The 25,613-nt window shown below is 38.1% G+C and overlaps 2 protein-coding genes and 1 non-coding gene across 3 annotated transcripts in view; 2 read left to right on the top strand and 1 right to left on the bottom strand.

The window, feature by feature from the left end:
* GTF2E1 (general transcription factor IIE subunit 1) overlaps positions 1-10,653 on the bottom strand; it is a 34,293-nt gene extending 23,640 nt beyond the window's left edge. The window contains exons 1-2 of the mRNA XM_052641753.1: positions 10,603-10,653; positions 5,753-6,230 (exon numbers count right to left, since the gene is read on the bottom strand). Of these exons, the coding sequence (XP_052497713.1) occupies positions 5,753-6,200 (448 nt within the window). The 5' untranslated portion in view covers positions 6,201-6,230; positions 10,603-10,653. The remainder of the gene's footprint in view (positions 1-5,752; positions 6,231-10,602) is intronic.
* Positions 5,192-5,264, top strand: TRNAW-CCA (transfer RNA tryptophan (anticodon CCA)). Its single transcript has one exon. It is a non-coding gene; the product is annotated as a tRNA-Trp (tRNA).
* A 410-nt stretch (positions 10,654-11,063) lies between the features above and the next one.
* The window catches only part of RABL3 (RAB, member of RAS oncogene family like 3), a 37,801-nt gene continuing 23,251 nt past the window's right edge, over positions 11,064-25,613 (top strand). The window contains exons 1-2 of the mRNA XM_052640247.1: positions 11,064-11,109; positions 17,371-17,462. Coding sequence (XP_052496207.1) covers positions 11,064-11,109; positions 17,371-17,462 — 138 coding nt within the window. The remainder of the gene's footprint in view (positions 11,110-17,370; positions 17,463-25,613) is intronic.

Raw genomic sequence — 25,613 nt, 5'->3', positions numbered from 1 at the left:
TGCCTTTACATAAGTTATAAAACTATATTTTTTAACTTATTAACTTTTAACTTTCTTAATTTCAATTATTTAACAATAATTTTTACTTATTTTTTCAACTTTTTAAACTTTTTTTAATAGTATTCCCATTGCTAAGAATTCCTCTTAAGGAAAAACTTAAAAACAAGAATAAAAGGCTATATGCACAAAAATACTTAAAGTGTCAATCTGTATCAGCCAAAAACAAGAATAAAAGTGCCCCAAAGGGCTGGAAAGGAAAATATGGGAGAAAAATCACACCTAAAAACACATTTAGAACACTAGAGAGAAACAGGAGAGTTGCTGCATGAAGAAACCAAGAGATGAGATAATACACAAAAGGCTGGTGGTGTTGAGGTAACCTTTTTCTCTTCAGAACTTTTTCTGGCACTATGGCTATGTAATTTTTAAATTAGAAATGAAAAATATTTCCATATCATCTAACTTTTAACATCTAAAAAGAAAATATAATCTCCCCCTCCCTTCTAGGAAACATGTTGCTGAATTTAACTTACAAGCATCATTAACAATATCATGGTGGTTGAGACTGCAAAGTAGAAATGCTAAGTCTATCCTCATGGTCAGAGGCTTGCTAAATCTAAAATATGCATTTATGAACCGCAAGACGCTATTTTGCTGATTGATGGGGTTTAATGCCATGCTACATTTGTTTTCATTGCAGAAGACTCCCATATTTCAGGAAAGAAAACAACTGGTTTTGTCTGATTAAGTGTCTGAAACCAGGGACTATTGGGCAAAAGCTAGACTATTCCATTTTAATAAAATTAGCTATTGGAGAAGGAAATGGCAACCCACTCCAGTACTCTTGCCTGGAAAATCCCATGGATGGAGAGGTCTGGTAGGCTACAGTCCATGGGGTCATAAAGAGTCAGACACGACTGAGTGACTTCACTTTCACTTTAAACATATCAAGCATCAAAAATTTGGAGTTCAACCCCAGAACACCAAAGGCAGAATCTAAGCGGAAAGTATGGAAAGAGTCTACACTCTCTAGGAAAAAGAAATGGGGGAGGGAGAGGATGCTGTGAAAGTGCTGCACTCAATATGCCAGCAAATTTGGAAAACTCAGCAGTGGCCACAGGACTGGAAGAGGTCAGTTTTCATTCCAATCCCAAAGAAAGGCAACGCCAAAGAAAGCTCAAACTACTGCACAACTGCACTCATCTCACATGCTAGTCAAGTAATGCTCAAAATTCTCCAAGCCAGGCTTCAGCAATATGTGAACCATGAACTTCCAGATGTCCAAGCTGGTTTTAGAAAAGGCAGAGGAACCAGAGATCAAATTGCCAACATCCACTGGATCATTGAAAAAGCAAGAGAGTTCCAGAAAAACATCGATTTCTGCTTTATTGACTGTGCCAAAGCCTGTGACTGTGTGGATCACAATAAACTGTGGAAAATTCTGAAAAAAATGGGAATACCAGACCACCTGACCTGCCTCTTGAGAAACCTCTATGAAGGTCAGGAAGCAACAGTCAGAACTGGACATGGAACAACAGACTGGTTCCAAATAGGAAAAGGAGTATGTCAAGGCTGTATATTGTCACCCTGCTTATTTAACTTCTATGCAGAGTACAGCATGAGAAATGCTGGGCTGGAAGAAGCACAAGCTGGAATCAAGATTGCCGGGAGAAATATCAATAACCTCAGATATGCAGATGACACCACCTTTATGGCAGAAAGTGAAGAGGAGCTAAAAAGCCTCTTGATGAAAGTGAAAGAGGAGAGTGAAAAAGTTGGCTTAAAGCTCAACATTCAGAAAACGAAGATCATGGCATCTGGTCCCATCACTTCATGGGAAATAGATGGGGAAACAGTGGAAACAGTGTCAGACTATTTTGGGGGGCTCCAAAATCACTGCAGATGGTGATTGCAGCCATGAAATTAAAAGACGGTTTCTCCTTGGAAGAAAAGTTATGACCAACCTAGATAGCATATTGAAAAGCAGAGACATTACTTTGCCAACAAAGGTCTGTCTAGTCAAGGCTATGGTTTTTCCAGTGGTCATGTATGGATGCGAGAGTTGGACTGTGAAAAAAGCTGAGCACTGAAGAATTGATGTTTTTGAACTGTGGTGTTGGAGAAGACTCTTGAGAGTCCCTTGGACTGCAAGGAGATCCATCCAGTCCATTCTACAGGAGATCAGCCCTGGGTGTTCTTTGGAAGGAATGATGCTAAAGCTGAAACTCCATACTTTGGCCACCTCATGCAAAGAGTTGACTCACTGGAAAAGACTCTGATGCTGGGAGGGATTGGGGGCAGGAGGAGAAGGGGACGACAGAGGATGAGATGGCTGGATGGCATCACCGACTCGATGGATGTGAGTTTGAGTGAACTCTGGGAGATGGTGATGGACAGGGAGGCCTGGCATGCTGAGATTCATGGGGTTACAAAGAGTCAGACACGACTGAGTGACCGAACTGAACTGAAAGTGAGAAATCACTGGCTTATATGTGAATTAACCCTGGTAAAACCATTTTTGCTGAACCCAATTTCCTGAGCCCAGAATTTCTGGATACTCATCTAGGAGTCACTACTCTCTGTCCAGTGGCAGAGTTGCCCATACACAGTTAAGAACTTTTCATCAGGGAAGAAGTAAAACCTAGAGGGCTTCATCTAATTCCTGAGTACCACCTATTTACTAACATAAATCACAGTGTACAAACCTAAGAACTGTTGAAATGGGAAGGGAAATAGAAGCCCATTAGATAGCACTGTCAGAAATACCATCAATCTCTAACAGCAACCAAGAAATAAAATAGCATTGTACAGCTCTAGCTTAGAATGAAAACTGTACCAATTCAAATAGAGTATATTAACAGCAGAAAAACTTCCCTCCTTCTCCTCTGATACACATACCAAAAATTTATTTCTTGTCTTCTTCAAAATGACAGGGAGAGAAATGAATACTGAGCAAAACAGGAAGGAAATAGATGGGAAAAGACCAAGATTTCTAAAGGGAATATACAGCAGAACAAGGGAGGGTGTCCAAGTATTAATAGTGGAAAAACAAAACAAAACCAAACTGACCAGCAGGTTGAGAAGTCTAATATCACCAATCAGCGTATTCTTTCCATAAAGGAAAAGGTCAAATGAAAAACCAAATCATAATCAAAAGGCAAGTACTTTCTCAGAATGGGGATCTCCAATGATTAACAATTTTCAATCATGGTGTTACATACAGGCTTCACTAAAGGGACATAACTGCCAATTAAGTTGACTATTAGTGTTGGCTGATCGAGGCACCTTCCCATGAGTGACACCAATGTAAAGGGACTTACTCTTGCTCTGCTGAATCCCTTCTCTCCAGCTTCACATGGACCATAACCCCTGTATTAAGAATACAGTGAACAGAACAGGCCTCTGTTCACACTGACCACAAACAACTGTTTCAGTTTTAGCTCTCTTTTATAAAAGGTTTTCATGCTCCCTACTCTATCTCAACTCCCCCACCCAAATAATCTTGACTGTATTTGGTTAGGTCACTTCTTCTACAAACCACCTGTTAATTACAACTAATTTCTTTCAGATACAAACCCTAGGTAAAATTTGAAGATATCATGACTCAAACTCCTGAATACTGATATATAAGCAGTGGGATAATTTCCTTTCAGAAACTTTCATGAAATTAAATAAGAATCAAATTGAGTAAATGTAATAGAAGCATATTACTTTAAATTACCCCCTCTGAGGGACTGGATAACACCTTCCACTGCAGTCAAGAGTGACGAAGACGACCACTGTAACACCAACATCTGCAGAAAATCACAAAACCAAAACCCAGAGCTCCTTTAAGAAATCTGTTACAGTCAACAGCAAAAATATCATGAGACTTTCTAGTCTATTTTAAAGAGCTCCAGATATAATCTACAATCTTCCTCTATAGTACACTCATCAATACTCAGGATGGTTAAGATTTTCTTATAACTAAGACCTCTCCTAGTCAAGCCCTTTCAAAGTAAATAGTTAGGTTTAAAAAAATTATATATTTAGCACAAATGTGAATTCTTTAAATGACTTTTCATCCAAAATGACTGCTTCTCGATAGATAAGGGAAAAAGTCATAGGCCATCATGCTCTTTTTGTTAATAATCTTAATTGATATTGGTATTATTTCCCATTAAAAATCTTTAAAAATCTTTACAATGTACAATATATAATATATACACAACTAAACATGTTCACAAACCTGTAATATTTTTTACAATAAAGCATTTCATATGTGAAAAATTTAGATTATATTTTTAGAAAGTTATTTTAAAGTCAGATCTATGAATGAAAAGTCACCTGTATTTCTGAATTCAGTCATAACAAAGGAACGATCTAACATAGCAGCAGTGATTCTTTCCATAGGTTTTTACAGATTTTTAATACAAGATTGATCTACTGAGTAATTAGTAAAACTATAGTCTATTTTCCAATTTACAAATAGCAACACAACTATACAAGTCAGCAATTTAAAGTTTCTCATGTTAATGTTAGACGTCGTATTTTCAGAAAACACGTTTTGTAAATTCTGTGTTGATCAGAAAAATCCTTAAAACTAAGTATTTAATGAAATGAAGCAATTTATAACTCTTGTTGACAATTCTCTTCCATCAATGACTGGCTAAGAAACTAAATATATATTGTTAACTTAAGCAGAAAGGGTGCTCCCTCTTATTTCATCTGGTTAACTTTAACTTATCTTTTAGGCCCCTGCTATTTAATTTCTTTCAGAGGCCTTCCCAAAACCAGATTAGGTGCCCTAGTTATGTCCTCCTGAGAGCACTTTGCATTTCTACTAACCAAGTATTTAAGTACTAATAATAAGCATTTATTATAACTGTCTGGCAGTGATTGGCACAAGAAAGTGCTCAAATATTTGTTGAATGAAGAGGTCAAAAGTAAACTCAGTAAAGTCAGAATAGCCTCAAAGTGGTAGGGAAAGTAAACCCTTTAGATTAGGCTGCAGTTGTAAACAAGGGATGGGAGTGGAAGGAGAGGTGGAAGGGCCATGGGTGAAAGAATAGTCCATGGATGAGTAAATTCCCTTGTAAAGGAGAAATGCTTTGCAATAGCTCCTAAAGTAGTATGACAAATCGGACATTAAGGCTAAGAATGACTATATGCTTACTTACACCAGTATATTCCCTTTTATAATGATATAGCTTCCCTGGTGGCTCAGAGGTTAAAGCGTCTGCCTCCAATGCTGGAGACCCAGGTTCGATCCCTGGGTCAGGAAGATCCCCTGGAGAAGGAAATGGTAACCCACTCCAGTAATTTTGCCTGGAGAATCCCATGGACAGAGAAGCCTGGTAGGCTACAGTTCACGGGGTCGCAAAGAGTTGGACACGACTAAGCAACTTCACTTTACTATACTATACTATACTATACTATACTATACTATAGAGCTTCCCAGGTGGCGCTGGTAGTAAAGAATTCACCTGTCAGTGCAGGAGATGCAAAAGATGAGAGTTTGATCTCTGGGTCAGGAAGATCCTCTGAAGTAGGGAATGGCAACCCACTCCAGTATGCTTGCCTGGGAAATCCCATGGACAGAGGAGCCAGACAGGCTACAGTCCATGGGGCCACAAAGAGTTGGACACAACTGAGCACACAATGATATATATAATCAGTTTAAAAACTATGTAAATCAATTTAAGATAAAGGATATACACTTTATTCTAAAAAGTTACTTAAAAGAAAGATTCATTAACTGGAAAAATCTCACCTGTCATGGGATCAAAGAGCTGATTAGCTTCTAAGTCTGTAAAAGTACTACTACAGACAGGACATTTGAAGGAAGCCCGGTTGGTGGAATCTCTCTCATCAGTTTCAATCCTCCTTCTCATGTGGTCCAATTTATATTTTACCACATTAACAAGAGTACGATAATTGATAAAGTAGTAGTTGTGGCGAGTGGTTTTCCCATCTGCAGCAGTCTCTACCCTCATTCTGCACTTGATGAACTTGTCTCCCTTTAAATTATTCAAGACTGATCGAAGTTGCTTCCGATCAAATTTGAGAAGCTCCAGCATGTCCTCCTCTTTCACACAGGGGTTTCGGATCAAGATGTCCAAGGCCAAAGCATGCTCAATGCCATAAAATCCCCGGATCACGTACTTGGCTAGCCGCTTCAATGCTGCAGGAACCTCAGTGAGGACATCTGGATCTGCCATCTTTAGCAGCAAACTTCAACTTCAAATGTACTGTCAGAAAAAAAAAAGAGAAAATTATCTAGAATATGGACAAAGCAATCATTTTAAATCTAAAATAATCAACCCATTAAGTAGCTGATAGCCAGTATTCTTGGAGTACCACAATAGTACTCAAAATGTTGTTTTTAAAAGACTTATAATGCCCAAGCATGTAACAGAGAACAAGATATTCCTTTAGAGTAAACAAAAGATTACACATAAAAAGCTTGACATATTTCTTAAATGGTTATTTTCATGACCTACAGAGTGTTTAATTCCAAAAAGCAACATTATTTACAGCAATGATACAATGATATATTGTATCAAACCCACTTTATTTCAGAAAGAGAAACACAAAAAGGCTAAATAAAGTCTCATTCATTATTCTTAAAGCTACACATCTTTGGGAATGCTGGGGGAAAAAAAACCCTGAGAAACTTAGTTAGCAGTTAGCATACTCTTTTAAATGTCTTTATTTCTTGAGTAAAATTTTTTTACCAGGATAGATTGTAGGATGTTCTACACAGTCATGCTCTCATAATAAACTCATAAGAAACCAATAAAACACCTAAATAATGACCAGTTGGGGGGTTTGGCAAAATTACTGTTAAAAATCTGAAAGAAATGAACAACTACATACCACTTTACCAACCTTGAAAAGATAAATGACCAAATAAGCAAATGCTATACAGTTCTTAAAAACAACAACAAAGACCAAGATATCCTTAAATACTGGATCCCCTGCAGGACGAGCAGAAGCTAACTGTACCCAGAGTACGGTCTTCTAGAAGCCCAAACCGGCATAAACTAGACTTCCATGTGATTGTTAAAGAGCCTGGGATTTGAATTTGTGGCTGCGCGACTCTAAGCAAATTCCTTAACAACTTCAAGGCACACTTTACTCCCTGAGAAATAAGGATAATATCAACTGCCTCAATGAGGTTGTGGTGAATTAATGAGAATGTAATGTGCTTAGAGTGAAAAAAGTGAAGTCACTCAGTCGTGTCCGACTCTTTGCAACCCCATGGACTGTAGCCTACCACGCTCCTCCATCCATGGGATTTTCCAGGCAAGATTACTGGAGTGGGTTGCCATTTCCTTCTCCAGCGGATCTTCCCAACCCAGGGATCAAACCTGGGTCTCCCGCATTGTAGGCAGATGCTTTACCATCTGAGCCACCAGGAAAGTCCAACGTGCTTAGAAAGCACTTAATAAAGTGCTTGAATATCAATTTAATGTGTCCCTACACTATAAGAAAATTTCTAACAGACATCCTATTGAACTGTTTCAATAGTGAATCATACTGTTATTAATACTAGTTTCTCCTGACCCTTTTATTTAAAATCAGTAGTTATTAACCTTATTAGATTTAATACCTTTTTATAAGAAATATATTTATATCCACAGTACTATAAAGGTTTTTCTAAATAGCCAATAACATACACATACAGGGGAAGGGATATAATACCTGACCTGTAATAAAGGAAAAATAAAAGGAAATAGTTATAATAAAATATTTATTTTGGATTATAAATACTCAGGCATGAATAAATATAAGAGATAACAAAGTAGCACCTAGATTCAAACTTGTGGTCCTTGAGGCTTTCTGTCATTCCAAGGCTTAAGGATGCCAAGCAAGTGTCTGGGCCCACACCAAAGCAGTATCATAATATACTGAGAGACGTATTTTGTTCTCCTTTCCAATTTGGTCTATATGTTGTACTTGAACCTACTTTTGGGGGTTATGTTTTACATGCTCAACAACTGGCAGAACATAGTATGTGGTTTCAGAAACAGACCAAAGGATCGCAAATATGAAGATAACCTATTTTTCTAGTATTATTTCCTACTATTGTATTCCCCTCCCTGACCTTCTACCCCATATACTCCATTTCCAGGCCAACAACGCTCAACCCTGGCTGTAAAGCCAAATCACCTAGGGAGCATTTAAAAATACCCACTCTGGACCCATTCCCAGAGACTGTTTTAGCTGGTCTGGGAGGGCCAGATTAAGCATCATACTGATTTTTTTTAAAGCTCCTTAGGTGACAAATATACAGAATAAGTCCGTGACTACTGCTACCAACAAACTGGGTACCTGGCTATTACACACCGCCACCAAAGCACATCGCACATAGGAAGAACCCTGTACTACTTATCATTCAGTCTGTTACTTTTGCCTGAAACATCACAGGGTGCACTAAAGATTTGAAAAAGGGAGTGACATGAGGACTTCAATAGATTTAGGCTTTGAATCCCAGTTCCACCATTTCTTAGCCTATGACCCTGGAAAATTCTCAGCCTCCATTTCATCAGATTAACAGTGCCTTCCTCATAGCACTGATGTGTGAGATTAAATGAGACAATTCATATGGAAGTACTGATATTAAAAGCTATAGTCATCAGACTTATACTACAGAAGAGAAGAAATTACCAGAGGACAGGATGAATGAAACTTATTAGAGAAACAAAATCAAAAGGCCCCAATAATATATTCCAATAATATACTGGAAATCGAGTATTTTTAAAATTTTAAACAGCTATTTGGGGTTTTCCCCCCAGTTTTTTAATAGCGATAAAATATACATAACAAAAGTTACCAGTTAAGCATTTTTAAATAATTGTTCAGTAATGTTAAATACATTCTTGATGTTATCCACCTATCATCACCAACCACTTCCAAATTCTTTTCATCCTGTAAAACTGAAACATTATACCTATTAAACAATAAAATACAGCTATTCATTTTAAGCCACTGTAACTGGAAGAAAAAAGTACTACTATGAGAAGTACATTACCACCTGAAGAGAAACAGATTTGGAAGAAACGAAGCAATCAGTGTTAGTTGCTTGTCTTTGAGGAAATACCACAGGATATTACTGTGAAGATACCCAGGAGGTAACTAGACAAATGAAACTGGAGCTCAGCAAAGAATCACCTTGTTCAAAATCTCTACATTCTAAAATCCTCCTTCCTGACCATGTGTTCTCCCCTAACTGCCTCTGCTCCTGCTAAGTCGCCTCTACTCACCTAATTATGTTGAATCTCCTCAATCTCTGGATTTCATAATATTGAGGTCAGAGGTCTCAAACTGGCAACATCTACCACATCACTTGATTCAAAGAACGTTTTGAAAATTTTCTGAATTACTGGTCAACAATTAAAAATCATGAGATTTCACATTTCAATTTTCAGAGTCTTGAAAACTGGAAACATCTGAGGGGAAAATGTGACCATGTTCCCACATAGAAACAAAGAGCAGTTGACACTTCTAAACAGGGAAGGAGTTGGATTGGCCTCTGTTGACTTCTGAGTTGTGTGACCTCTGGGGACCAGCCCATGCTTCTCTTTTTTTAGCCTCAGAGTTCATCAGTTACCTCTCAGCCTCACCTATGACCCTACCCAGCCCAGAGCCCCAAAGGTAAGTCGGTTCTGTTTTTGAACCATATGTATTACAGTCATACAAACACGGGCACAGAGGTGGAGAAACAAAGATGAAATGAATGCACTCTTCGCACTTGGTCTATCCTCCTCAGTCTCATTTCCAGGCATTCTCCAATTCCACCAGCCATACATGCGTTCCCCACTTCCATGCCTTTGCACATGCTGTTCTCTATGCCCCCACAGCTAAGCCCAAAGTCCCTTCTCCTAACAATCCTTCACATGTCGAATGACATTTCCTCAGAGACACCGTCTCAGGTTCCCCTTAGTAGATTAAATGAGCCCCCTTTCCCAAGTTCCCACAGTTCTCTCCCCTCATTTTTTTTACAGTGAACAGAATATAGTGAACATACTTTCTCCATATCTACCTCGGAGACCAGGGGCTTGATCTTGTCCACCACTGACTTTCCAGCATGTGCCACAGCTGGTCAAGTGCCCCACAAAACTTTCAATAGATCGGCTAAGCACCTGTTCTTCAAATATGCCTACCCAGCTTCCCCTCAATTCACTTCCTTTACTGCGGCTTCCAGAGTAGAAAAAGACAGGGTATTGGAAATCCTCTTCTTAAACTTCAAATGGTTTTAAGCAGGAGGCGACAGCATCAAATTCGTGTTTTTAAGGGCTTATGCTGACTGCAGCGTGTAAAACAAAAAATGGAAGGAGTGGATGTGGGGAGTCCTGTCAGATTATTTCAGTTTACTTCTATTCCAGTTCCAGAAAAACTTGGATTTACACACCCAGCTGGCTTTCTCGGTTGCCACATTTCACGGTACTCTCCATGCCTTCGTACATAAAGTGGCACAATACCGCGAAACCTCCGGATCAGTTGGCCTCCACGCGCCCGGTAACGTTCTCCTCCTCCCCACTGTGACACCCCGACACCCTAAATTCCCTAGGACTCTATCAGCTGAGGACACACTCGGCGCAGTCAAGCCCGTCCTACCCGAGGTCGCACATGGGCCGCTCCGCGGTCAATGGTTCTTTGGAAGACCAAGAAGAGAATCGAATCAAGAGAGTAGCTAAGGGGGAGGAGGACAGCTAAGAAAGGAGCGAAAAAGAGAAGGCACCCTAAGAGGCGGCGCCTGGCCAGGAAACCGAGAAACAGGGAACAAGGTTTACCAAAGCGAATCCTCGAACACTCCCACTACAGCTTCCCTCAGCGCCTCAACTACCGGCTTATCCGAGCCACGCCACTTGTGCGTCAAAGAAAACGCTTTATTCCTGCGACCAGCTTTAGAAACCACCCGCTACTTTCAACTAGGAGGGCCAATCGGCACAGTGAGGCCTTCAATCAAGAGTCACGCTCCTATTGGCCAATAACATTGAAGGCGCTGCCTTTCAAACCCAGCTCTGATTGGCCTATAATCCCGGAATAGGCGTTAACCTCAGGAAGGCGATGACAAGATGGCGTCCCTGGATCGAGTGAAGGTACTGGTTTTGGGAGACTCAGGTGAGCGTCTTAACACAACCCTGGGGCTCCCGACACTTTTGAGTTATCCGAAAATCCTCCCCTTTCACTCTCCCTCCATCCAGCCACCGACTAACTGATTTCGGCTCGTGGCTGAATTCCGTCTTAAGTCTTAAAGACTACACTTCCCAGAGGACTTTGCTCAATTTAACGGAGCGGCAGCGTCGTCCGGGTGAGGGCCGCGGACCCGGGGCCTTTTCTCTGCTTTCGCAGGTTTCTACGTCGGTTTCCAGGGTGACAGCAGCCCAGTGATTCTTTGTTTTAAAAGATGCGCAGATACTGAGTGTTGAATTGAGCGCCGGGCTGAGACAAGCGCAGATGCCTTTGGGAGATTTTAATTAAGGAAATCAAACATTCATTAGGAAGAATGACACTGTTCCAAGTATTATTGACACTGTTCCAAACTTTGCAGGTATTAACTCATTTAATCCCGAGATCAGTCCTATCATACCATTTTACAAATGATAAAAGCGAGGTGGAGAGATGTATGATTTATGGTTTTTACTTTGTAAATGACAGAACTGGTTTGAGCTGCAAGTCCACGTATCTAAAACACCAGCCCATACTATTTCATAAAATAACAGGTGGTAGTCTTGTTTTACTTTCAGCTGCACTTCTCTTTTTTTTGTTCTCTTTAATCTTAACTGAAAACCTATTATGTGCTAGTTCTACTTCTAGTTCAGTCGCTCAGTCGTGTCCGACTCTTTGCGACCCCATGAATCGCAGCACGCCAGGCCTCCCTGTCCATCACCAACTCCCGGAGTTCACTCAAACTCATGTCCATCGAGTCGGTGATGCCATCCAGCCATCTCATCCTCTGCCGTCCCCTTTTCCTTTTGGCCCCAATCCCTCCCAGCATCAGAGTCTTTTCCAATGAGTCAACTCTTCACATGAGGTGGCCAAAGTACTGGAGTTTCAGCTTTAGCATCATTCCTTCCAAAGAACACCCAGTACTGATCTTTAGAATGGACTGGTTGGATCTAGGCTGTAAGAAATAGAAAATTTAAGATAGAGGCCATATTGTGAAGCAGCTAGAACAATGCTGAGCCCAGCTTAATCCTAGTGTTAAAATTCTTACCTTGGACACTTGAGAACTGGAATTGAAGTCTGTGTTTCTCTCTCCCCTTCACTATCTTTCTGTTTCTCCTAGCCTCCATTCCTAATCTTGGTAAAAACTTGGAATAGATGACAACCTTGCTTTTCAGGTGGTGGTGGAGGTGGTGGTGGTGGTTTAGTCGATAAGTCATGTCCGACCCTTACTACCCCCGTGGACTGTACGTGGCCCACCAGGCTTCTCTGTCCGTGGGATTTCCCAGGCAAACATACTGGAATGGTTTGCCATTCCCTACCCCAGGGGATCTTCCCGACCCAGGGATCAAACCCGCATCTCTTGCATCTCCTGCATTGCAGACAGATTCTTTACCTCTGAGCCACCAGGGCAGCCTGGTGCATATCATAGATGTACTTTTCTAAGCTGACCTTTGGATATTTGCTATGAGCAAAAACATTGTGTCAGATGCTTGGAGGTGGAGAGGACATACTCCAAAGAGCCTGAAAATGAGCCTTACCAAATGGAGTAAAATTGCCATGGGGAGAAGTTTAAGTACCTTTTCAGATTACCTGAAGATTATTTTGTATTACAAAATATTTTACAGAGAGCATTATTTAATATTCCCTTCAGAAAGTTGCATAATGAAACCCTGTGAACATAATCCAGTTTATGTCAACTTTAGTTTTTTAGCTTGACACGTAAAAGTGGGTGCTCTCTCTCATTTTTTAATTCCCTTTCTACTGCATGTAGCAACCCCTTCATGCTGACATCTTGTGCAAACTGTCCATTCCCCTACCCCAATTTTTAAACACCTATTACACAAAGCAGTGAGTTAAGTGGTAGGGATATATCTGTGGAATCAAGGCATTATGCAACAGGGTTGAATTGGCTGCTCTATTAAATGTGGAAATGTGATCAGGCAATTATCAATAGAAAGCTTTTTAAAATTATTCTTATAGTTTAGTTGTAAAACAAAAGACATAGCCATACCCACCAGAAAAGTGATTGATCCTGTCGCACATTCACTGAAGTTAGGCTTTATTTGCAAAGTCAGTTCTTGTCTTTTTATAGTTCCCTTTTAACAGTGATATGCTATCTGACAGATTAGTATATACTTTTTACACTTCATCTGCCTTTGTATTTAAACTTCAAAGTTTATTTTTGAATAAAGGCTTATTTTTCCTGTGAAATTTTGAGGGTTTCACAAATATATAAAGGAATGACTGGATTTAGAAATCTGTTTGTATCCTGTAGAGTTACTTGATAATTGAGTAAGGAATCCTGAAAATCTAACATGCACATACTCTTTTCTGTTTGTTCCTTTGGTATAAGGAATGATCTTAACACATTACCAACTGTCTTTGGCCCTGGCATTTATTTGATTATACTGAACTTTTTTACCCAGCAGATCAAGTGCATTCTTTTGATCTAAGTTAGTTCTATTGATGAGAACATAGAATTAGAACCTCCTTAGATTCTTAAAGTTAGCCACTATTCTTGGCTCTTAAGTTGTTCTTACTGTGTAAAGTTCATCCCATGTTAGCTAACTCTTGTCACCGAAAATACCCAAAAGTTAATTCATGGAAAGCTACACAATATTATTGCATAGAAATGTCTACTCTGACAGAGTTAAACTTAACTTGAAATTCAAGCCTTGTATCAAGCTGATAACTAAATGCCTAGCTATGTGCCTCCAACATAAACAAGCCTACTTGCAAACACAAAAATCAACAATATGCCCTAAAGGCATATGCAAACGCAATTCGATGAATAAAAGACAAAGCTCAGTTTGAGTAGTCAAAAGTCTTCCTTGCTTCTATATAAAAATAATAAATGAAAGGGAAATCTGAGAATATGTTTGGTTCAAGTACATGAGCATCTAGTATATGAAGAGGTCACTAAAACCCAGTAGATAAATGGGTGGAGCATGTCAATAGATAATTAATAAGAGAGGAAAAGCAACTGGCTTGCAAAGATGATCATAATGTGTATCTTTACCAGAAGGTAAACAAACGCAGACTAAAACAAAAATGTCACTTTTTTTCCTCTTATAAACTAACAAAGATGAAAAAGCAACTACACACTGTTGAGGTGCAGTAAGACCTGCAGGCTTGTGTATATGGCTGGTGGCAGAGTAACCAGATACAAGTTGTCAGTGTATATCAAGAACTTTAAATGTTGGTTTCCTTTTACATGTTAATTTCATTTCTTGGAAGGTATACTAACAAAATACTTTTAATTTTAAACAAAAGTTTAAACAAACCTTTTCTTAGTATAGTGAAAAGTTCAAAGCACCCTAATATCTAATAATGAGAAAATGTTTAAATAAATCATTATGTCTACTCTCTGAACTTGGAGACATTAAAAATGTTTCTGAAGATTCTGTAAGAACATGGAAATTTTTAGCCAATAAAGAAGTACTAATCGAGACCCTATTCTTTGTACTAGAAATAAAAAATGAGTAAAACCAGTCCCAGGCCTCAAAGAACTTAAAATTAAGCAGCAAGAATAAAATTTAAACAAGCAAATATAATAGTGGATTTTAAGTGCTCTATGGGAGCATGAAAAGTGGAGTTGCAGAGGATGATGAATGATGTGCTTAGTTCTGCCTGTATGGAATATGAGAAGACTTTTTATATAGAATGATGCTGAGTCTTGAAAGATTAATTCATCAGGCCAGTGGGAGAGGGGAACTAGAAGGAGAGGCTGGGTAGAATATTTCAGACAAAACCAGCTGTGTAAGCAAAGGCTTATGTTTCTTTTTTTTTTTAAGTACCTGCATTGCGTCACTCAGTCCGACTCTCTGCGAGCCCATGGACTGTAGCCCGCCAGGCTCCTCTGTCTGTGGGATTCTCCAGGCAAGAATACTGGAGTAGGTATCCATTCCCTTCTCCCGGGGATCTTCCCTACCCAGGGATCTGTCCTGGGTCTCCTGCATTGCAGGCGGGTGCTTTACCGTCTAAGCTACCAGGGCACTTCCCAGGTGGCGCTAGTGGTAAGAGAATCTGCCTGACAGTGCAGGAGATGCAGGAGACTTGGGTTCCATCCCTGGGTTGGGAAGATCCCCTGGAGAAGGGAATGGCAGCCCACTCCAGTATTCTTGCCTGGAAAATCCTATGGACGGAGAAGCCTGGCGGGCTACAGTCCATGGGCTCGTAAAGAGTCGGACACGACTGAGGGACTGAGCACACACGCACATGTACATGTTCACAATAACAACCTGCTTATAGAAAAACTCTGCTTATGATGTTAAATCTGCATGCTGACAGAAGTGCTCTTCAGGTGATTCTTTTCTTCTTTTTTCTATACTTTCTACATAGTCTGAAAATAAAACTTATAAAAAGTGATAGGTCCATATGCAATAATGCACACAAAGAGGTATTTTATCTTTTATAACAACTAGTGACACACGAGGCCTCACCAGATGTGCTTGTTATAATAGCATCCTGAAATGTGTTAGTTGAATGAGTAACCCTGCACACAAACGTACATGGGATAGTTCATTCCCTTTCCTCGTCCTATACATCTCTAAATACTAGCCCTAACATTAGTAACTATATTATCCTAAACCCAGGAAATCTATAATAAAAGAAAATACTGTCCTTTGAATGGGAGAAGATATTTGCAAATGACATACCCCATAAGGTGATATCCAAAATATGTAAAGAACTTATACAACTCAATATAAAAAAAAAATCTAATTTTAAAAAATATGCAGAGTATCTTAAAAGACATTTTTCCAAAGAAAACATACACATGAAAATATGCTCAGCATCTCTCATCATCAGGAAAATGCAAATCAAAACCACAAAATATGGTCTCACACCTGCCAGAATGACTGTCATCAAAAAGGCAACAAATGACAAGTGTTGTCCAGGATGTGGATAGAAGAGAACCTCATGTACTCATGGTGTAATTGTAAATTGGTGTAGCCACTGTGGAAAACTATGGAAGCTCCTCATGAAATTAAAAATAGTTGCCATATGATCCAGCAACTACTTCTGGGTATTTACCTGAAGAAAACAAAAACACTAATTTGAAAAGAGGTATCCACCCCTATGTTCATTGCAGCGTTATTGACAGTAGCCAAGATCTTGCCATTTATGACAACATGAATGGATCTAGAAGGTATACTCAGTGAAATGAGTCAAACAGAGAAAGACAAGCTGTATGATCTCACTTATATGTATAATAGAATCTAAAAAACAAAGCAAAATGAAAACAGGCTCAAATACTGAGAACAAACTGGTGTTTGCTAGAAAGGAGCTGTGGGGAAAGGGGTGAAATAGGTACAGGGAATTGAGTTATAAACTTCTGGTTATAAATAAGTCACAGGGATGTATTCTACAGCGTAGGAAATATTACAAATTGTACTGTAATAGCTTTGTATAGGGACAGATGGTTACCAGACTTACTGTGGTGATCATTTTATAATGTATTTAAATGTTGTATACCTGCAACCAGCATAATATTTTACATCAACTATACTTCAATAAAAAGAAAACTGCTGCCTGTAAAGAAAAAGGGCCATAATGTAGATGGAGAAAGTTGTTCTTCTTTTCCAAAAGATAAGTCTAAGCCAAGTGGTTGACTGCTTTCCAAAGATCACTGTATGGGAGAACTGAAGTATCTAAATATGAATTTGTGAAATGGTGAATCCCTGTCACTGACAGTGTTCAAGCCCAATCCAAAAGAGCAACTAACAGGATCTGTGAAAGGGACCTCTGCATTGGTGGTCAGTATAGAGGAGATTACCTCTAAAGTGTAAGAGTCTACAATTCTAAAATAAGCTGAATAGATGAAATCATTCAAAAGGAAAAGGATTAGTTAATTCAAAATTGCCCTGGATGAATAGTTCTCAAAGTGAGTTCCCTGAATCAGTAGCTTCAACATTACCTGGGAATTTGTTAGAAGTGCAAATCTTTGGCTTCCATGACATACCTGCTGAATTGCAAGCTCTGAGGACAGGACCCAGCATTCTATGTTGTTTAGCAAGTCCTTCAGAGGATCCTGATACTAAATTTGAGAGAACCAGTGTCGTTAACCATCTTCTCTATCAGCGAAGCTTATTAAATCATCGGTATGGTATGAACACCCTTTAAACAACTGTGCTTTGCATAATGTTATTACTGCTTATTTTCAGTCTTTTCAGCATGTCTTTTATATGACTAGAGTGCTTGTATCTTTTACAGGTGTTGGGAAATCTTCTTTAGTTCATCTCCTGTGCCAGAATCAAGTGCTGGGAAATCCATCGTGGACTGTGGGCTGCTCAGTAGATGTCAGAGTATGTGTTTCTTATATTTTAGTTTTTCAGTGTCATATTAAAGATAACTTCTTCAAACTTATGGTCAGATTACAGCCCTGTAGTCAAGACTAAATAATAAGAATAACTAGCCTTTATTAAATACCTACTGTGTGCTGGATACTATGCCCAATGTTTTACATTTCTTTGCTTATTTCGTCGTTTTTAAACTGTGAAATAGAGCTACCAAAATCAAGGCACAGAGAAGTAAAGTAACTTGATGAAATTCATTCAGTTCATAAGAAGCAGAGTCAAGATTTGATTCTCATTAGCCTGATTCCAGAGACTTCACTTTTAATTACTGTGCTATATATCTCGAGCTCACTTAATGTGCTCCATAAATAATTCTGCCTAAGCCTTTACCACTAAGATAGCCAACTTTGGCTAGAAATACAGTGTAAAGACAAAAGCTTCTGGAGTCTTATGTCTAGGTCATCTGTTTCCACTGAATTAACTGCCTTCCAAATATTTTGGTCTTGCTAATTCCAGCTAGTCCTGTCCAAGCCCCTCTTACACTGGCATACCTTTCTCCATTGAGTTAAGAAATAAATGAGGAGGGAATAGTAGTTAGCTTGATTGACAGCTATTCTATTTTCCTTCAGTTCATTGCACCTGTTGTTCCATAGTCTGTGATGTATGTTGCTGAAGATTAGAAATCTTTCAGCCTAAGTATTCCTTTTAAAGATAATTTCTTCTCTCTAGTTGCTTTAGAAAAAGAAAATTTTTTTAAATCTTTTATGTTCTGTAGTTTTGCTGACCTATATTTGGGGGTAGGTTAGTTTTTAGTCATCTTGATCAAAAATTGTACACCTCATGTCTCTCTTCATTTTTCAGAATTTTTAGCTGTTACCTGTTTGCCTCGCCTTGTTCCCTCTAACTTCTCCTTTTGAACTTCTGCTGGATGTTTGTCCTCACATATTTTAATTGCACTTTCGTGTTTTCTATTGTTTATTTCTCTGTGGTGCATTCTGGATAATGTATTCATATTCACTTTCTGGTTAACTAAGAATCTTTTCAACTATGTCTAATCCATTTTTTAGTAAATCCACTCAATTTTTTTAATTTCAGTAACTGTAATTTTTAATTTCTAGTTGTTCCTTTGGTTCTTTTCCAAATGTCAAAATTTTTCGAAATATTCTGATCTTTCATTATGTTTCTTATTTTAATCATTTTCAACATAATATTTCATGGTTTCTTTGGAGCATTCTATTCTTTTTTCTGGGTGGATGGCAGGTCTGCTTGCTGTATATGCTGACTCACCTCATGGAAATGTACCTCCTGTATGGTCTGTAACTCTTTGAAGATGACCACATCTTCAGACAGAATTTTTTTTCTTGCTTCCCTTTTGAAGTCTAATTTTTTATGTTTTGAGAGTACAGTGCCTTTTTGTTCCTGTTCTGCAGAGCTCCAGAGATTTCAGTGGTCCCTGTAATTTCTTGGGTTGGAATGTCCATGCCATCTTAATAATATAAAGTCCCCCAGTATCCAGTTGTGGTGTTTATTTTTTGTAGATCTTTCATCTGCTGTCTACAAGATCCCTGACAGGAAGTTTTTCCCGCTTTCCTGATCCAGTGAACTGTTTTTCCTACTCTTTTTCACTGACTGGGCTGCTCATGAAGGGTCCACATTTTAAGAAGCGAATCTGTCCTCTGTCACTCATCCACATATACTCTCGCTTTGAAAGCTGGAAAATGGATCCCTATTCTTGTCTGGGCACTCTAACTCTGGGGACCAACCCTTGAAACTATATCTGAATCTGGGTCAGCTCCCACTTTACATTGTAAAGTTTTTTTCTTCATTTCTAGCATCTGGGAAATTTCCTTTTCTCTCTCTCTCTCTCACTCGTTCTCTCTTGAGCTTCTCTTTTTTATTAAAAAAAAAAAAAATATATATATATATATATATATTGTGTGGCCTTTCTATGAGTTGAAGTCAAAAGGGACTTTTCTGTGTCATTTCAGCCTACCATGTTCCCAGATTCTTAGCTATGGAAAGAAAAAGAAATTCTAGATAATGAGTTCAGTGGCAACTTTAAGTTTGGTACACCCAGTAGTAAGTTCTGGGCATGATTTCTCTCTGGATTTTTCTAGCTCCTTTTGCTTGAGAAAGCATGACATACTGAAAAGAAACTTAAATTTGAACTCCCACTTCCTTGGTCAGTCCCCATATTGCCTTTGCTTCTTAAAGAGAGACACACTAATCAGTTTACTTCTCTGAGCCTTGTGTATCATTTCCAAACTAAAGGTTAATAATACCTGCTTTATCTAGCCTACAGGTTTGCAGGGAAGATCAGAGAAGCTTAGAACATGTGAAGTTACGGTCTAGTGCTTTACAATTTGAAGTTGAAATTGAACTTAAAATTCAATTTTCTGCCCTGCTTCCACTTGCTCCTCTTATCCATCTAGAGCCCAGTCTGCTCATGTAATTTATGTTTTGTCTTATTTGGGGTTTTTTCCCCTTTTCTTATTGAATTGGCTAAATTTCCATCCAGTACACTGTTAGGTAGAAGCAAGGCTAACAGGCATCTTTGTCTCATTCCCAGTCTCAGGAAATTTTTAATGTAATACCGTTAAATATGGTATTTGCTATAGGACTTTTTGTAGATAAACTTTATCAGATTAAAGTTACCTTCTCTTTCTCTTTTGATGAGAGTTTGTATCACAAACTGGTGTTGGATTTTATCAGGCGCTTTTGCATGGTAATCATAATTTCCCTTCTTTATTTTGTAACTTATGGTAAGTTAGGTTGATTGATCTTTAAATGTGAAATGAACTTTGCATTCTTGGAGTAAATCCAACTTGGTCTTGATGCATTCTTTTCATAATATTACTGGGTTCAGTTTGCTAATACTCTTTCAAATGTAGTGTGTTTAGTGTGTTAGTCACTCAGTTGTATCTAACTTTTGGCGACTCCATGGGCTGTAGCCCGCCAGGCTCCTCTGTCTCTGGGATTTCCCAGGCAAGAATACTGGAATGGATTGCCATTTCCTTCTCCTGGGGATCTTCCCGACCCAGGGATCAAACCTGGATCTCCTGCATTGCAGGCCAATTCCTTACTGTCTGAGCCACCAGGGAAGCCCTCTTTTTTTTTCCCCTAATATTTACATCTAAACTCATGAGAAACATTGGCCTATCACCGTTCTTTCTTATAATCTCCTTGTGGGATTTTAGTATCAGGATTATGCTAGTCTTGTAAAATGAGTTGGCAAGCTTTATTTCTGTGTCTGTTCTCTGGAAGACTTTATGTAAGTTTGGTTTTGTTTCTTCCCTAGGTATGTGGAAGAATTCACAATTAGAAACCACCAGGCCTAAAGTTTTCTTTGTGGGAAGTTTTTAAATAACATTAAAGAAAATATGAAAATGACTATATTTCTTCCAAATCAATTTTGGTAACATGTTTTTTAAATAATTTATCTATTTTGTGTAAATTGTCAAAAAAATTTATTTTTATATCCTCTGTCATCTATCTTTATCTGTAGGATCTGTAATAATTTTTCTTTTTTTTATTTCTGATAGGGGTAATTTGTGGCTTTTCTCTGATTTTCTTGGTCAGTCTTTCCAGAGTCTATCAAGGACCACTTTTTGGCTTTGTCGATTTTATCTACTACATGTTTATTTTCTATTTTATTAATTTCTGCTCTTTTCTCTATGATGTCCATACTTTCTTTGGGTTTAATTAGCTGTGTTTTTTTCTAACTTCTTGCACTAGGTAGTTGTTTCGTTGGGTTTGTTTCAGGCTTCCTTTTAGAGCTCTAAGGCTCTAAATTTCTTTCTATCTAGGCACAGCTTTAGTTGCCTCTCTGAAATTTTGTTCATTATCATTCAGTGTAGAATACTGTCTAAATTCCGTTATGATTTCTTCTTTGACTCATAGGTTGTTTAGAAATGTACCACTTAATTTCCCAACTTTGAGAATTTTTTTTACCTTTAAATTATTGATTTCTAGCTTACTTTCATTGTGCTTAGAACATGCGATATGTGATTTCATTTTCTGAAATTTGATGACATTTGCTTCATGCCAGTTTTGGTAAATATTTAATTTGCACTTGAAAAGAATGCAGTTTTGTAACTGTTGGCACACATTGTTCTAACTGTATAAATTAGGTCAAGTTTGTTAATCTTTTTGTTCAAATCTTATCTATCCCAACTGATTTTCTTTGTCTGCTTGTTTCATCAATTGCTAAGGAATGAGAATTTTAATCTCCAACTTTAAGTGTGGATTTGTCTATTCCTCATTTTAGTTCTGCCAGTTTTTTGTGTATATATTTTGAGGTTGTCTTACTAGATGTGTACTAATTTAAGATTGTTTAAACTTCCTGAAGGATTTAACATTTTATCATCATGATATATCCTCTCTGAATCCAGTAATACATTGTACCTTGAAGTCTGTTTTGTCTGGTAATAAAACAGCTAAATCCACTTTTCCCCCCAATTTTATTGATATATAATTGACATGTGACTTTGCATTAGTTTAAGGTATAGAACAATATGACTTGATACATGTATATATTGAGAAATTATATATTGAGAAATTATTACCACAATGTCTTTTTTAACATGTATCACCTCACATAGTAACAGGTTTTTTCTTGTTTTCATGAGAATTTTTAAGATCTAAGTGTCATTAATGAATGAATGGATAAAATGTATATGCAATGAAATATTATTCAGCCATAAAAAAGAAGCAAATTCTGCCATTTGAAATAACAAGAATGGACCTTGAGGGCTTTATGCTAAGTGAAGTTATGCTAAGTTAGAGACAGACAGTCACTGTATTAGCACACTTAGTTGTAGAATCTGGAAAAAAACAAACTCATGGGAACAGAAAATAGATTGGTAGTTGCCAGAGTCAGGGGTGGAAAAAGGGGAGGGTTATTGTGGGTAAAGGTAGTCAAAAGGTACAAACTTCCCATAATAAGATAAATAAGCTCTGGGGATATAACATACAACATGGTGACTATAGCTAATAGTACTATATTATATAAACCAACTTATTTTTAGTTAATGTTTTGTGGTATATCTTACTTCTATCTCTTATGTTTCCTATACCCTTTTATTTATAGTGTATTTCTTGTAAATAGGATACAGTTAGGTTTCCTTCAGAAACCTCTGCTTTTGAAGAAAGTGAATTTAAAGTTTCCTTGAGTTAGCTTATGAAAGACTGCTGAGTTTTGAACTCCCTCCATAATTCCAGAAAACACTGGAGAAGATGTAAAACTACCCAAAGGGAGTCTGGAATAAAGGCTATAGTAGATGAAGATGGTGTCGTGTAATAATGTGACAGACTTTACTGGAATGAGTGTGTTGCTGATGCTGCTAAGTCACTTCAGTCGTGTCTGACTCTGTGCAACCCCACAGACGGCAGCCCACCAGGCTCCTCTGTCCCTGGGATTCTCCAGGCAAGAACACTGGAGTGGGTTGCCATTTCCTTCTCCAGGAATGAATGTGTTACTGACTCCGTTAAAGCCAGGCTGGCCTGAATTGTATTACTATGGAAGAGTGGAGCATGTGGGGCTGAAAATGACCTTGCTTTTATTACTCTTCATTGAATTGGGCTGGTTGATCTGTCTTCTTTGAGAAAAATGCATTTCTTGAGTGACAGCGTAAGTAAAAGGCATTTTTAAACAATAATTTTAAGGAAAGTTCTGATAGACACATAAATTATTTTGACTGTTGTTATAACAAAGGGAACAGTTCTTCCCTCCAGCAAAAATGATTAAATCTAATAAGACTTACCCAGATAACTTGGAAGAACACATTCTTCTCTAGCAGCTTTTGTATTGCAATTATAGCCTCTGTATTATTCAAACCTGTGATGAGGATGTCCAGAATCAGTAAGGATCCATAAATATACACTCTTCAGAACTCTTAAAAACAGTTGCCCCATTTAGCTCATTTCACATCTGTTAAGAGCCAGCTAAAAATAGAGATGGTAAAGGTGATAAGATAATTGTTTAATTTCAAGTGCTGGGTGAAGCTAATGATGTTGAAGTATGTGAGTGAAAGTGAAAGTCACTCAGTCATATCTGACTCTTTGTGACCCCATGGACTATACAGTCCATGGAATTCTCCAGGCCGGAATACTGGAGTGGGTAGCTGTTCCCTTCTCCAGGGGATCTTCCCAACCCAGGGATCGAAAGTATGTACTCAGTAATTATTAACATTGTGGATTTAGTATGCACTGCAGAGGTGTTCATAACTGAATTGAAGGAAAAAAGGAGAAAAGTTTTATTTTGTGGTATCCTTCATTCATTACTGTGTTCTTATTTTGTTGCCCGAAGTCTAATGGGACCAATATAATGCATGGCTGTGCTTAATTATGAAAATAAGACTTACAGAATTTAATATTTTCACAAACTATAAATAAGGAAATTGATTTGTCATTTCTAGTTTATTTTAGTGGGATTTTTAACTCTAATTTACACATTGCATACAATCAATATTTATTGAATTCCTCTTGGGCAGCATAACAATATGCAAGCAGTAGGGAGAAAAAAATTTTTTAGAGGCAGTCTTCTTAACACTAAGAATATGAGGTGGGAACTAGTAGGTGGGCCAAGGGTTTATATAAATGATCTTTAAAATAATAGTATTATTGAGATAATGGCTAACATTTTTTTTTAGTGCTTACTTTGACTAGGCACCTATTTAATATACTAATCCATGACCCTTAATGCTCACCTGTCAAGGTAGATACTGTGAGCTTCCCTATCTGACGCATGAGGTAGCTGCGGCCCAGAAGTCTTAACTGCTTTGCTCATGGTTACACTGCCAGAAAGTAATGGAAATGAAATTCCAACGCAGACAGTCTGGTTCAAGAGCCTGTGTACTCTGTACTACCTTTTATTCCAGAATGGTATTAAGAAAAAGGTATTCTGGTGTTGTTAAATATAGTAATGACTAGATTCATGTGAAGATTTAAATTTAAATCAACTAAAATAAAAAATTTAGTTGTCTAGGTGAACTAACCACATTTCAAGTGCTCAGAATTCACATATTGCTGGTAATTATTATATTTGACATTTCCATCATCACAGAAAGTTCTGTGGAATAGCTCTTAAATAGAATATAAGTGTTACAGCAGTTGATGAGAAAAAGTGAAGTGCTTGTGAGGAACAGAAAATTATACTGAGTGTTAATGATTGAATGGGTAGCCTGGGCAACAGACAGCTGGACTGTTCCTTAAGAAGGGGGATATATATTACAGGTGAAAGAGAAGGAAATGGAAATTCTACTCTGGACATGATGAATGGAGGGATCTATGAGCTATCCACCTGAAGCTGCCGAGAAAGCGTTTGACGTGCTGAAGCTTAGGAGAGAATTCTGAGACGGAATCATCTCTGTGGGGATAATCTTGAACCATGAGAGCTGATGAGGTTTTCAGAAAGGAAAATTTAGAAAGAGAAGAGCTGAGGGAGAGCCTTGAGGTATATTTAGGGAGTTGGTGAAAAGCAGGGTCAGAGAAAGGAAGAGAGAGGAGGGATAACCAAGGTGATGAAAAACCACAAGAGCAAAAAAGAGACGAGACTCTCATGAAGAAGGGATTGATTTTTAGTGTGAAATAGTATAGAGAGATAATGACTGAGAGGAAAAACTGCATTTGGTAATGACACAGTTAGTGCTGACCTTTTAAAATGCAGTGGAAGGTTAATAGAAACCAAATGATGTGAGTAGGCAGAGAGAAAATATAGACAGAGGTTTAAATCAATCTTTCACAAAGTTTAGAAGTTAAATAAAGGAGCACGTGAGTACAGAATAGAAGGGGAAAGTGAAGGTTTTGGGTTTTTTTAATAGAGGAAATGCACTTGGCTGAAGGCAAAACAGTTAGCAGAAACCTCCATAATATTATTCATGCATTCATTTGTTCAGAATATATATTGCATACCTCCTGGGTATCGGACACTGTGAAGCATGAAGCAAATTCAATTCCTGTTCCCCTGATACACTCACATTGTTGACTTTTTTCTATCCTTCTGTCTTGTCTCCCGACTGTCTCCTAAGACTCCTACCTTCCTGCCTGTCTTTAATAATAGTTTACAGGCACACATATCAAACCAAACTTATTAAAGAACATTTAAAACATACACTGCTCTTTCCTGGTATGTATCATTTTCTTTACTAAATTTGTTCTTTT

The sequence above is a fragment of the Budorcas taxicolor genome, chromosome 1 (assembly GCF_023091745.1).
Source record: "Budorcas taxicolor isolate Tak-1 chromosome 1, Takin1.1, whole genome shotgun sequence".
NCBI classification, from domain to species: domain Eukaryota; kingdom Metazoa; phylum Chordata; class Mammalia; order Artiodactyla; family Bovidae; genus Budorcas; species Budorcas taxicolor.
Note: the sequence above shows the minus strand (reverse complement) of the source record. Positions and strands in the feature narration are given on the sequence as shown.